Source organism: Helianthus annuus, chromosome 2, assembly GCF_002127325.2.
Source record: "Helianthus annuus cultivar XRQ/B chromosome 2, HanXRQr2.0-SUNRISE, whole genome shotgun sequence".
Classification (NCBI taxonomy): Eukaryota; Viridiplantae; Streptophyta; class Magnoliopsida; order Asterales; family Asteraceae; genus Helianthus; species Helianthus annuus.
This window is the reverse complement of record NC_035434.2, coordinates 169789289-169804568: the sequence shown is the minus strand read 5'-3', so window position 1 is coordinate 169804568 and position 15280 is coordinate 169789289. Positions and strand designations below refer to the sequence as shown.

The 15280-nt window shown below is 35.2% G+C and overlaps 1 protein-coding gene across 1 annotated transcript; it reads right to left on the bottom strand.

The window, feature by feature from the left end:
• Positions 1-5294: 5294 nt before the first annotated feature.
• On the bottom strand, positions 5295-10225 carry LOC110927161 (lipoxygenase 2, chloroplastic). Its single transcript, XM_022170774.2, has 8 exons — positions 9812-10225; positions 9469-9728; positions 8373-8610; positions 7745-8056; positions 7300-7385; positions 7097-7207; positions 6426-6994; positions 5295-6336 (listed from the first exon to the last, which is right to left on the bottom strand). The coding sequence occupies exons 1-8, from the start codon at positions 10176-10178 to the stop codon at positions 5577-5579; spliced, it is 2703 nt and encodes a 900-aa protein (XP_022026466.1). The 5' UTR covers positions 10179-10225; the 3' UTR covers positions 5295-5576.
• Between the last annotated feature and the right edge of the window lie 5055 nt (positions 10226-15280).

Here is a 15280-nt window from a genome sequence, read left to right as displayed (position 1 = left end):
ACAAGTTTGGTGTAAAAAAAAAGAAAAAAGAAAAAAAAATAAAAACACCAAACTTGTGGTGTGAAAAACTACCCCCTCGGCCGCGGCGTTTAAATTTTTTTTTACGGCTGTGTTTATAATACACACATCTAGTTGTAAAAAAAAATCATGGTAAACGGCGACCCGGATGGTGTGGTTCTCGCGGTTCTTACAACTCGGGGTAGTTCTCGTTCTAGCAGCCCCCTATATATATATATATATATATATATATATATATATATATATATATTGTTTAGATACGTGTCAGTTTCAATATTTCGATAGATTTTTACTATACTGTTTGTACCAATGCCCTCCGAACAAGATCGGTACATGTACATATATTCATTATATGCTTTTTGGTTTCGACACGAGTTCGTTTCAATTTATTAAAAAAAAAAAATTCACTACCTATATTGAAGTAGTATCGCATTATAACCTAACTTCGTAACTCCTAACTTTATATTTATAACTTTTATTTACTTAACCCAATACCATCGTAAATATTATCTCATGTTTAATGTATAAACCGAATTTCTGTCGCATCACTCGAAAAATCCCAATAGTTATATGTAAATGTACTAAGAAATTTGTATATTATATTCTTTTTTTGGTATGAGATGAAGATAAGTGATAAGATTTTAACTTTTTATCTAATTAATGTTATTTCTTAATTTATTCAACACCTGTATACGTAAATACGTATTATATTTTTTTGGCCACGTGACAATATATATGCATGTATTGTTGGCCACATGGCTAACGTGTATGTATATTGATAACCAAACCAACGTGATTCTCATTGAATAATTTATGAATATTTCCTGATGTATAATATATAATAATTCAAACCAACCCTTTTAGCTAACTAGTGTTAGGTGCCGTACGTGTTGCGGGGCGCTAAACATAATATTTCTTAGTTTAATAATATGTACGTCTTTATTTCGGTCACTTATACATGCTACTTATAACACGATCTCAAAAAAAGATACACCGAGTGAACCAATTAAACGAAAACACTACCATAGTTTTGCCAAAAAATAACTAAAACGATGGCAAGCATGTAATTTAGAGTTGGGGGCAAAAAAATAACTTGTTAGGACCAATTAGCGAGTGCTAGATATTCACTTATAATCTCAATCATATAATTTTAAAAAGATAAGAACCAATATGGCAATATTTATGTATGTTGTTGGTACGAAATTATACCCGAAAATATACCCCAAACTTTCATTTTATAGGCTGCAAACTATCACAACTATAAACGTAATGGATTAGTTTGACGGTTAAAATAAGGTAGATAGACTTGGGGAATTTGCACACCAATTACTTTTACGTTGCTGTATCACAATTACTAGGGATGTAAACGAGCTGAGCTGTAGGCTCGGGTTTGGGTCGATTCGAGTCTTGTTTTAAAGCTCGAGCTTGACTCATAGATAGTTTATCAAGCATGAGATCAGCTTGGGCTCGACTCGTGTATTATTATTAATTAATTAATTTATACTAATTATGACTATTACTTTATAGGTTGGTTTAGAATCCTGTAAAAAAGATAAAATTTGTGAGAAGTATAAAAAAGAACATGATGAGAACACATGTAATCATTTAATTTATTAGGATAAGGGTAAATAAGTAATTTAATAAAAAAAACCTAATTAAAGATAAAATTAAAAAACTCACATGCAATGCACATGTAACCCCCCCCCCCCCCCGGTCGTTTTTAAACGTCAATAACTTTTTATACGTATTTTTTTTTTAAATTAAACCATAATAACGAGTGTTTTTTATCTTGAATATAAGCACCATATTGCTATACTTATATAGAAAAAAAATTACATTTCAATCGGATGTTTTAGTCCATGGTGTTTTCTCTATGTTGTTTTAATTGTATAGTGATACAAGGCATTGTGTTTTACAGTAAAACACCATTAACGTATATAAGACACCATAACATTGCAAAAAAAAAAGTTACGTATAAAAAGTTATTGACGTTTAAAAATGACGGGAGAATTTGCATGTGCATTGCATGTGGGTTTTTGAATTTAAAAATGTTAAATTTACTTTTATACCCTTAATATAGAAAATTAGTTATTTTAATAGTAAACAGTATTTACAATTTTGTCATTATAATCTCAATCATTAGATTATAGATGAAAAGGTGTAGATTCTTTCTTACGCTCTCAAAAAAAACACAATTTTTTTTACAATAACACTACACTTACTTTATATATAATATAGTTTTTTTTTTCTATCTTTTCATAAATAGTAATTATTGTTATTTGAATATATATTTAATATATTAACTAAAAATTATATAAATAGTGGGCTGGTTTAGTCTCGTGAGTCGGCTCGAACTCGATAAGCAAAGCTCAAGCTTGTTTACTAAACGAGCTTATTTAGGCTCGAGCTCGTTTAAGCTCGCCTCGTTTCGAGCCTTTTTATTCAAGCCGAGCTCGTTTGCACCGCTACACAAAACCAACAATTCAAGCATATACAAATGGTTCTATTCACATTTGTAGGGGTCCAACTAACGAACTCAAACATGATATGTATAACCTATTTTTATTTTGGCTTCCACTATTCTTACATCCCTATATTTTATTCCCACATCCATTTATTAATTATATTATTATTTCTATACATCGTTACAAGATACTCATAAAATCAAGAGTAAATTACAAAAATCGTCTTTTATGTTTACACTAAATTGCAAAGTATGTCCTTTGTCTTTAAAGTTTAAGGGATTCATACTTTATGTTTGCAAAACCTTACACACTATGTTCTTTAGCCTTAACTCAGTTAAATTTTAATGTTAAATCAAAGCATATTGGTCAATTTACTCACTTATTTAAATATATTTAATAAATAAAAAAATAAAATAAAACATTCATTCATAATATATAAAATATATATTCTCTCAACCATCTCTTTCTCTCTCTCTTAAATCTCCGTCTTTCTCTCTCTAACAACCTGTTCTCAAATATGAACCCTAGATTAACATAATCATCAAGCAGCAGCAAAATTACATGATGTTTTTTATGAAATTGTTGATAAACCTGCAAAATCTGAAAGATGATTTAGTCAAAATGTAGTCGACTTTGGTCACAGCGTCCAGTGTCACGGTGGTTGGTATGTCGTTCATTCCGTTAAAAAAATAAAAAAAATATAATAATAATAATAATAATAATAATAATAAAATAAGTAAATAAATCAGCTAACATTATTGGAGGTATAGATGGAGACAAATCTAAAAATAACATATCCCCGTTTAATTTCCCAAAGTTATATGGAGGTTTTTGTTTCATTACCGAATGGTAGGACTTTGGAACTTCAACGTGTAACATGTTATAATTGAGTCTCAAAATCATTGAAGTGATATTAAATAATTTTTTCTTTGTACGTATTCTCAAGTAAGAAGTAAGTAGTTATTTCCTGTCCATACTCTAGTGTTAATGGTATTTGTAATTTTCTATACAAAGGTAGTGTGGAGTAGGGCTATAAACGAATCGAATTGTTTATGTTCGTTCGTTAAGAAAATAAATGTGTTCATGAACGGTTTATGAACATCTATCAAACAGGATTTTATATTCGTGTTCATTCATTAAGGAAATAACGTGTTCACGAGCGGTTCGCGAACACAAACAAACACCAATAAAATTGACGAAAGCGACTGAGGCTAGAGGTGGATAGCGGAGGGAGCAGTATTGGAACTTGAAGCCATAATAGTGGAACAAAGTATGATAGTGTTCGTCTATGTGAATATTGAGGGAGGAAAGGGAAATGGTGTATGAACAAGGTGGGAATATGTTTTTCTATTTTAATTGTTAGAGTAATAAAATAAATAAAAGTTAAAGAATATAAAAACTTCAAATAAAATAAATAAAAGTACAAAAGTTTTTCATAAACAACATTAACGAACGAACATGAATGAACGTTCACGTACACGTTACTGAACGTTCATGAACACAACTGAACGAACGAGATCTCTGTTCATGTTCGTTTATTTAACTAATCAAACAAAATTTCTTGTTCATGTTCGTTCATTTATAAAACGAACGAAATTTTTTGTTCGTGTTCATTCATTTATACAACGAACGAACATAAACGAACTTCTCGCCGAACGGTTCACGAATTGTTCACTGAACGTTATTTTTCCTGTAACAAGAAACTTCCCACCGAACGTTCAGTTCATTTACAACCCTAGTTATTAGGCAATTTAGGTGTAAACAAATTATTGTTATTGAGAAATTAGTTATTTTTCCTCCATCAAGAAACTTGTATACTACAAATTACGAAATAAAAAGTATATTTACAGAAGTAGTATGTTTAGTAACACAAAAGGTGACCTTGTGTAACCGTAAAGCCATAGCATTCCCAATAAAATATCTAACATGCATTTTTTTTTTTGCCAATGATAGTAATATGTAATATTTTGTTGTTACATACTAACAGAAATATTAAGATACTAATATGTAATATTTTGTTGTTTCGCCAGTAATCCAAATTTACCGTTAAAAAAAACCCTAATTACGTAATTGAAGCATCTAATTGAACACTTATAAGAAACTAAATGCATTTGAAGTTTTGAACCACCACAAATATTTATGCACAATAAAGATGGAGTTAGTTTTATGAAATAAAAAGGTTTTGATTAATTTTGATTTGAGTTTAATCAAACCATTTAGTTTTGATAAATGATAACCATATTCAATATATAACTTGTAAAACAAAATTTCTTAATATTACTTTGTTTACCTATGTGTTACTTGATTTTTCTTCTCCAGAATTATCAACAATTCAGCAATTTCTTATCTTCTTTATCTCACTTTGCATAATCATCTGTTTATTTTTTTTATATAAAACAACATCAATTGTTGAACGTGCAGCCAAATGTTTTATATTTTTCTTTGTTTGTAACATAATCAAACACATAAGACTGAAGGGTATTGAGAGCCTCATCCCCAGGGGATGGTCCGCCACGTCACCACCACGTAAGCGGGGCCTAAAGGGGATGGACCTAGGGGGTGGGGGATGAACCCCTTTATATATATATATATATATATATATATATATATATATATATATATGTATAGCTGTGTGTGTGTAAGGAGAGAGAACACAGGCCCGTCGAGCACGTCGTTGGGGAGCCGGAGTCGCCAGGACGCGCCTATGGGGGGCGGTGTGGGGGTGCGGCCGGGCCTAAGCCGGGCCCCATACCCTCCAGTCTAATAAACACTACAATCAATCTCAAAAGATTCAGATATAAGGCATCATGATTACATTTTAGGCTCATTTCTGATAACACAAGAAGACACAATATAATATTATTCCATATTAAAATAAAACACAACTAAACTAGGCTCAGTTCTGTAGACTGACCGAAAATACAAGAACACACAAGATGAACTTATTCCATATCAAAATAACACACAACTAAACTAGGCTCGGTTCTGTAGACTGACCGATAACACACTTAATGAACTTATTCCATAGATTATTGCCTAAAAACCACACAAAGCCATTACTCGAGCATCACGAACCAGAACGAACCAAACCAACTAGATGGATATGCTGTTTGGAACACCTTTCCCGGTCACACCATTTTCAGAATACGGCTTCAGAAGTTGGTACGGAACCAACCCTGCACCACTTCGGTTCTTTAAAAGGGGATCACTGTTTCTCGAGTCTATAATCCCTTCCAGCTGGTTTAACCTTCCTTGAAACTCCTCAAACGCTGCCTTTATAGCAGGCTCCGCTTCCCACGCGGGCTCAATGTTTGCACCGATATACTCCTCATCCGGTGAATGACTTGATAAAACATCCAAAACCGACATCACTTGTGTAGCTTGGATTTGAGATGGGAAACAACTCAACAAGACATCCTCGGGCCGTTTTAAAAACGTCTGCCAGTCTTCGGCTGTGGGGTCTTCATCGGGCATTTTAGTTCTTGCAATTGTTGGCCTGTTGGGGAAGTAACCAGCAAAGTCGTATTGACCAAAGTTGACCGCTGAATGGTGACCAGAACACACCCACATGATGGTTGAAACGATTCTGATTAAATCGTCTTGGGTTTTGAGCTCCGGCCACCACGGTTCGTCTTTCTTGTCTCCGTGACCAACTGTACGGATGTCATTCCACCATGCTTGAAGCTCTTCGTCAGATTCCACAAGATTCGCTTGCGGGTAGTAGTAGTTGACATAAGAAGCAGCCCATTGTTTGATAGCATCGAAAATAAGTAGACCGTCATTCGCAAATGGGTAATCCTCGATCGCTAGTTTCACACCGTGTGGCGCGGTTGGATCTTCAACCGCCAAACCCCTGAACAATACAATACAAAACTATTAGTTGCAACAAATTTTCGATTTTCCTTCATCAATGTTATTGTTTTTATGCATACAAAAGGGTACCTGCTAATAAGGTCTGCTGGAAGTGCCTCATGATCAAATCGCCATAGCTGATCATACGCATCAGAACAAAGTTGCATACAGTATTTTCCAGGAGCAAACGTTGACTCTATGATACCGCCAGCGTTAATGAGAGCTAATCGAGCTAGAGCATTGATTTGCATAGTGTAGCGGAAATGCGGAACAAGTAGTCGGTTTATAGGATGCATTTGGCTAAGATGGCGATTCGTGGCAATTATGTAAGGCTCTGTAACACAGTGACTTCTTAACCAGTGGCTAACAAGTTGGTGATAAGCCGAATCATGGGAGAGGACATGAGCCTTGGCTAGCTTCCAGAGCCACGCACCGGTAGCATCCCAAGTGGGTGTGTACACTTGCTTCCACTGTGGTTTCCCGTCAGACGGTGGGCGAGTCAACTCAATGGCTACGGGGCGTAACGTTCCAGAAGACGTAAGGAACAATAACGTTCTTGAACCATAAAGGGTTGTCCCTTCAAGCTGTCGTACTTTATTCACATAAGGTAACAACAGATCATGGTAATCCAGCATGAAGAGTTTCTTTTGCGCTAAGGCCTGCAAGAACACAACACGATAACAAGTTCTTTAGATTATTAATAATTTAATATAAATTTATAACCATAAGGCACCAAACTAAAAGACATCATGTTGCATTACCTCATCAAAGGTCATGCAACCTCCGATCTCTTGTTGTACAATCTCCTTGGTGATTGCTGATTCAGGTGGTCCGTAAATTTCAGGGTCCAATTTACTCATCAATGGCCACTCCTAGTAAAATAATTACACGACATCATAGTTAAGATGTGATTTATATCATTTATAATATATTCTAACAATGACAACTTTTCACATGAACATACCGTAACCAACTGTATGCTACACGGGTTGAGACCAGCAAGCATTTGTCTGCAAAACTCCTCATCCCGGAACCAAGAGAACTTGTCCCCTGTGATTAAAGCCGTTAATACACATAAAAACAGGGGGCTGTTTGGCAACATCTTAATGGTTAAGTGCTGAACCAGTAAGAGGTCTGAACCATTAAGAGCCTGTATAATGCTTAACTGTTCAGAGGCAAATGTCTGACCAATTCAGATTAGAGGTCTTAACCATTCAGACTCTGTATAAATCTTAACCATTCAGACATCTGCTCGTGAAACAAACAGTCTGAACCATTAAGTGCTGAACTAGTAAGAGGTCTGAACCATTAAGAGCCTCATTAAGAGGTAAACAAACAGCCCCTTAAACTAACTAACCATGCACAACACAAGAACAAAAGAAGCAAAAGGATAGAACATAGAAGCTTACTATCAAGGGTTTCAGGGGTCTCAAACTTGATCACGGCTTTTGCAGTCTCCACACCTTTTACAAGTCTAGGCAAAGCACTTGCAATGCCACCCTCAACAGGAGGAACATTAACACCTTCGTTGAAAAGCAAGTCTATGTGTGTGAATAATGGAAACTTGTCTCTGCCTGAAAGAGCCGATTTTAGAATCGGTATAACTGCGTGCAACACAGAGTACAAAGTCCTTGCTCCAAACTGTACAGTCTTTATCTCTGAAAAATCTTCGTCGCATGGTATATAGAATGGGAGGATAGTTCTGGTCTCCGACAACGGATCTGTAATTCAAGATATAATGTTTACTTTCACATAATTCCTTCAGTAATCAACAAATATTTTAATCCAATTCTGACATTCATTCGTCTTAGATAGACTATCCAAACGATTTTCAGTCTAATCCTCAAACAAAGCATTAATGGATTAACCCTAGAAATAACATTTAAACTTTAATTTTGTACTGAAACTCAAATTCCAACAGTCATTCGTCTCAGATTAATAATCCAAACGATTTTCAATTATATATTAACCCTAGAAATAAAATACAACCTTCAATTTAGTATTAATATTCATACAGTTCAGTAAGTAGCAGTGTACCTTTGGTGGACATCGGGCGACCAGTACGGCACCGCCTAGGGTACGGATGTTGCTCGCCGCCGAGCACCGGCCGTGCTAAACTTATGCTCAGACCTGGAGCTCCGAGATCGTTGTAAACATCATAATCGTAAATCCGATCCTGTGATTTACGCTGTCCTTCGCCGTTACCTCGAAGCGATTCCAGATCTTCCGCTCGTAACGATTTCAGTGCTTCCGGTGTTTCCGATGGAAGATAAGACTACACAAACAAACCACACATATTATTATTAACTCAACGACGATGGTTATTAGCTGCTTCCGCCACCAGATTATCGTCAACGCGCCACCGCAGCAGCGCGTTGACTACGCAGCGGCACGCGCGGGAACGAGACGGTTATTAAAAAAAAAAAAATTCTACTTTCTTTTCCACACAGTTGTTTTGTACTAAACTTTGGTCCTTTGACTTTTTTAATTAGCATTTATGCCCCTCAAAAGTTGGGGTGGTAAACGGGTCTTATCTACATTTGGTTTAATTGTTATTCGCTTGGTTTATTTTTTTGAGGTCACAAGTTTAACTTTCACTAGCACCACTTTAAAGAATAATGGTGGTGGCAATGAAATTTAGAACTAGGTCTCTTAGAAGGTTGTCAGTTTGAAACCGAGCCGAATCGGGTTTTACAACGGTGGGTCTTTGGGCGGGCAGGTTTTCTCCGGAACTGGTGGCTTGGTGGCTCAGGTATGCATCCAACTCTAACCGTTATGGAGGAGAGGATGCATTTACTCGATTAAAGACATCCTAGAATGCTTATCCGATGATTTAGTTGGCCGTTGAAAGAAGTATTCTTCCGTTAATGTGAACATAATGTTTTACCCAATCTTTTTTTCCCATAAAAATACATTATTTACATTTAAACTACAAAGTCTTATGTCATTTTTCTTTAAAGTTCTAAACTATGACAAGGTTCTCATGACAAAATTTCTCACTCCTACTCAAAACAAGAAAAACTTTACGTGGACCACAAGATATCATGTTGTTTTAGATATTATATAAAGTACATCATAAGTAAAAAAATTTCAAAGTTAAATATACATAAATATAAAGAAGTTTAGGGTTAACCTTATTGGTGAAAAAGATTCTTTTCGCCTGAACGTCATTCTTAGATTGAACCCAAGATTCACATGTGAAAGTAACACCGTTATCAAGAACAATCTCCTTGAAGAACATCTTCTTGCTATACTCATTTTCTACCATGACAGCTCCTATTTCCCCAAAATCATTAGGGATGTTAAAGGTGCATTCATATGTGTACACATTAATGTCAAAATCCAATGCTTTGTATCTCGCATACGCCTTCACTGTCTTCCGCTTTCCTTTTGCTGTATCAAGTTATTAATTTTTTTTAAACTTTTGAAATGATATGTAACGTTATATAAATAAATAGAAAAATACATATACGTACAATCTAGGTCCTCAGAAACGAGCTCCAACAAGAAAGATCGTCCTAGGAGATCAGAGACACCATCAGCAACATCACCAATAATCACACCAGATAGGGCGGATCTAATGGTTGGTTTGATGGTGATGACACCCTTGACGGTGGTGGCCTTAGTAAGAAATGGAAGCACCGCGGCTTTAATGTTACCGACAGCTGAGGTGGATCGGGCAGGTGTGGCATTGCATTTCTTGGTGGACGTGTTTTGGCGGAGGATGGTGGGGGAGTAGGCTGAGGAGGACGAATTGTTGATGGCGTCACCATGAACAAAGGGCTTGTGGAGTGGTAGTAGATTGTTAAGAGAGCAAGATTGGTTGATTGTAGGCTTCAACATGATTTTCTTTTTTCTTTTTGCTTTACTAACCACTCTATAGCTCTTGTTGGTGTGATTTGAACTTGGAATAAGAATCTCTATTTATAGGATGAGTGTGGTATGGGTTGATGTGATATTATTCAAATGAAAGGTAAATGTGTTTGTTTTACATGTGTAGTAAATACTTTAGCAATTTGTATTTCCATTCTTCATAAATATATCTTACAATTCTTTATAAATGTATTAATTTAACTATGTAAATATTATATATAGTTACAAGATACTTATAAAATCAATTAAAATATATGATCATTATAAAAAGGTGTTTTATCTCATTATTAATACAAACAATGTAATAAAATATACTATTATATACCACTATACCAGTGTGGCCGGATGGTTACGGACGGGAGACATTTTAAATGTATTGAGTCTCCTCTATTTAAAAGTTCAAAATCCGCCTGCCCCTCTTCCGTACGTCAGCATCAAGAATCATTGCCACCACCCCTCTTCTTAGGGCACACGGTATTGGTTTAAGGACAAGAGGATGAGGATGAGGATTTGGAGATTCGGTACCTAGTAGAACACCACCCCTGGTTGTGCGGTACCAATACTTTTGATATTGAATCGAGATAGTGTTCATCCTCAATCTCAAATGGTTATATAATCGTTACACATTTAAAAAGAATAATAATTATAGTTAATACGATTAAATACGTATATGTATATATGCAAATGAATTATGGGTGAAGAATTTAAAAACAATTTATCTTTACATGCTTCCTTTATATACCCTAATAATCGCCATTACTTGATTTTACTCCTAAGAACAATATATTAAAGAGTCGTCGAAATTATATAAACCAGTCCAACCGAAGATGTTCTAGTTTGTTTTTTAAAGTGATTTGTAAGGTTCGGTTTCATTTTTACGAGCCACAAATCAATTGGTTTCCACCAAGTTGGTTCGCTTTAAACCAGTGAAAGTGAGGGCAGGGGCGGACCCAAGCTCACCCTAAGTGGGCGGGCGCACCCCCGGGGAAAAAAAAATAGGGCTAAATTCCGTTGAAAATTCCGTCCGCACCCTTTGGAATTTTTCGTCCGCACCCCTTGGAATTTTCGACCGCACCCTTTGAAATTTTTCGTCTGCACCCCTTAGGTAAAAAGTGTTATCAATTTATATTTTAAATTTTTTTAGTAAACTCTTATTTTTAAAAAAAATATACTACCTAAATTATATAACGTTTAATACCTAACCAACTAAACCCAAATGCCCATACCTTTACCCACTTATAATTCCTAACTAGCTAGCCCACTAAGTCTTAGCCCATTAACCAAACCCAACAATATTTCAAACTATAATAAAATAATTAAAGCCCAAAACCTTTAGAAATTCTATCTCGCGCTCTCTCTCTCTCTTGCGTCCCTGCACTGCCAACGAACAACATCACCCAGCAACAACAGTCCAGCAGCCGGCGACCACCGTAATCAGCCACCATACCACCGTCGTTCGACACCAAATCTAACCGGAATCCGAACACGGGTAAGTTTCTTTGTTATTTTGATGATTTTGGTTGATATTATAGGAGAAAAAAGGGTAATAAAGTTGTTAAATAGGTTTGAAATTTTGTGTGTTTTGACGTTGTTTATGGTTGTTTAGATGATTTTTAGGGTGATTATGTTGTTTATATATTTTTAGGGTGATTACAACTTACGTTATTATTTCTACGGCTTGAATAGTTGAAAATTAAAATTGAAAAATTATGTTATGGAGTGATGAACTTATGCTATATAGAGAAAGAATTGCTTAAGAAATTAGTTTTAGATGATGTTTTGGATAGATTTCAAAAATGAAAACCCGTAGGGCGTCGACGTTTTAATTATGTTTGTAACAAGGTTTGACATGTTTTTGATGATTATATAAATTTAGTTTGATGTTCGTTTGTTTTACATGACCCGACCCGATACGAACCGATTTTTTTACTTATATACCTAGGGGCCTAAAATTTTTAAAAATGTTCCGCACCCCCATGGAAAAATTCCTGGGTCCGCCACTGAGTGAGGGCTGTAAACGAACCGAACGAACACGAACAAGGCCATGTTCGTGTTCGTTCGTTAAGGAAATTAACATGTTCACGAACGCCTACCGAACAAACGTTTATGTTCGTGTTCGTTCGTTAAGGAAATTCAGTTGTTCACGAACAGTTCGTGAACACTGGTCTTGTACACAAACGAACACAAGCAAATAAAAACGAACGCAAACGAACATTTAACTTGCAAATAAAAAAAAATTAAAACATTGTTATCCTTAAACATTGTATATAACTAGATAAATGCAACCATTAAATGATAAATTAAAACACAAGAAGTCTACTACACCACCATACGATAAATCAAGTTTAACTAACTTACACATAATTATCTCAAAAAATGTTTTAGAATGTCCAAGTTTTAGCTAACAAAGAAACAAATAGGGTTTCAAGTTTTCAATATGTTTAGATAAATGGTTTATTATTTATTATTTTTTTTGATTTAATCAAACGAACTCGAACGAACGTAACCGAACATATTACCGAACGTTCACGAACGTAGTCGAACGAACGAGACCTGTGTTCGTGTTCGTTCGCTATGCTAATCGAACGAAATTTTTTGTTCGTGTTCGTTCGTAAAGCTAATCGAACGAACATAAACGAACTTCCCGCCGAACGGTTCACGAAATGTTCGCTAAACGTTCGGTTCGTTTACGGCCCTAAGTGAAACCAAGCATCATAAAAAAAGAAAAAAAAAACATTCTCTATTTTTGTATTAATTTCTATCATGGTAATGAATATTAATTTTTTTTTGTCTTTTGTATTTTTTTCATAGTTAAATTTAGGGTTTTTTTTTAACAAGTTTAGTTTTCTTTATTGGTTTAATTTTCACCTTTTTTTAAATGTCGTCGTTCGGCTGCTAATTAGTATGGTGTTTCAGGATCCCATTTAGTCCATCGGGTTTTTTTACCCCCTCAAGACTTTGTCTATTTTTTATGTCACATGAGTCACTTCGTATTATAAATTCATGTTTTTGTTTTAAGTTTTTTTTTTCCCAACTTTTGGTCGTTGTTCAGTTGCTACTTAGCAGGATTTTACACTCAGTCTCACAACGCTGATAGCACGGTTTTACCTCTCCACCCACAACGCTTGTAATACGGTTTTAGGCCCCTGCCCCGCAACGCGGGGGAGTTAAGACTATTTAACGTTATTGAAGATATAGATAAAAAACCATTAACATTATTGAAGATATAGATGATAAAAAACATTAACATTATTGAAGGTATAGATGGAGACAAATCTAAAGATAACGTATCCTCGTTTAAGTTCCCAAAGTTAATGAAGGTTTTTGTTTCCTTAACGAATGGTCCCCGTTTGGTGAGGTTGACAGTCGTGGAGGGAGTCTGGAACTTCAACGTGTTGTAATTGAGTCTCAAAATCATTGAAGTGAGATTATTATATATTTTCTTGTACATAACTTTAGTAACTTGTTATTTTTCGCCCATGCTCTAGCTATCTAATACTCTAATAGTATTGGTGATTGTCCCTATACGGCGGCTTAGGTGTAAAAAAGTTATTGTAAAAAAAAAAAACAGTTGTTTCCTCTCATTATATAGGATTAGTACGTTTAATAACACAATAGATAGCCTCATATAAACAAAAGATAAAGCCCTAACATTCCCAATAAGATATCATTAATAATAATATTTTGCTATTATACACAGATGTATTTTGAAAAACTTTTGTTAAAAAGGAAAAAGAAACTAATTTTTTTAGAGAAAAATGCCCGAATAGTCCCTGTGGTTTCGTCTTTTTTCACCTTTAGTCCCTAACTTTCTAAAATTACCTCAATAGTCCCCAACTTTTCATTTTTTGTTCCCGGATAGTCTCTGGGTCTAACTTAAGTTTATTTTCTCTGTTAAGTCACCCCATGTGCATATCACGTGAGGGGTATTTTGGTCAGTTTCTGTATTTATTTGCTCCTGCCTATTAAATAAGTCCTTTTTTTCCCACAAACCTAACTACCAACATTTCTCCTCATCAATGTTCTTCATCTTCATCACTGTTCATCTTCCTCAGCAACGAATCGACTCCATCATCCTCATGGTTCTCTGCAATTGTGGCAAAGATGCAATCATAGTTACGTCATGGACTGATCTCAACCCTGGTCGCCGATTCTACTCTTGTCCAACCATGGTAATGTATACTATTACCGATTTTAATACTCTAGGGCTTAAAAAGTTTGATCCTTTCTTCCTTCTCTATAGAATCCCAACTGTGGAAGATTCATAGGGTGGGTGGACCCACCAATGTGGGTCGTGCAGTTGCAATTATTCCAGGGCTTCTAAGACACAGAAACCAAGTTGATGCTGAGTTAGCCAAGATGCGGGAAAAGAATCGGCTGAAGAACAAGATCATTACGGTTCTTTTGATAGTTTTAGGGTTTGTGTTTTGGATGTATGTTAAGGCTTGAATGTATTGGATATTGTAATGTCTTAAATGTGAAGGATGTTGAAAATCTGATGTATGGATAACATTCAATGAGCACGTTGTTTGAAGTTGGTTGTTTTGAAGTAATTATGTCTTAAATGTTGGAAAAATGTGGTTGGTGAAATATGGTTAGCATTCAATGAGCAGGTTGTTTGAATTTGGTTGTTTGGAAGTAAGTATGTATTGTGCAAAGTGTATTGTGCAAAGTATATTGTGCAAAATGTATCGCGCAAAACATATTGGTCGAATCTTGTGCAAAGTGTATTGTGGAAAGTGTATTGTGCAAAATGTATCGCGCAAAACATATTGGTCAAATCTTGTGCGAAATGTGTTGTGTAAAGTGTATTGCGCGAAATGTATTGGTCGAATCTTGTGCGAAATGTACATTGCACAAACGAAATTGTGCATGACATGTTCCTACAAATGAACACAATAACCTGTACCTGTCCAAACTTCAAATAGCAGATATAACATTCAATAAACATAAGTGTCGAACATTTGGACCAGATATAACATTGCACAAACGTGAAAGTAAAACACAAAATACTAAACCACAAACTTTAAACGACTGACCATTAAACATCCAACCATACACGATAACCTACA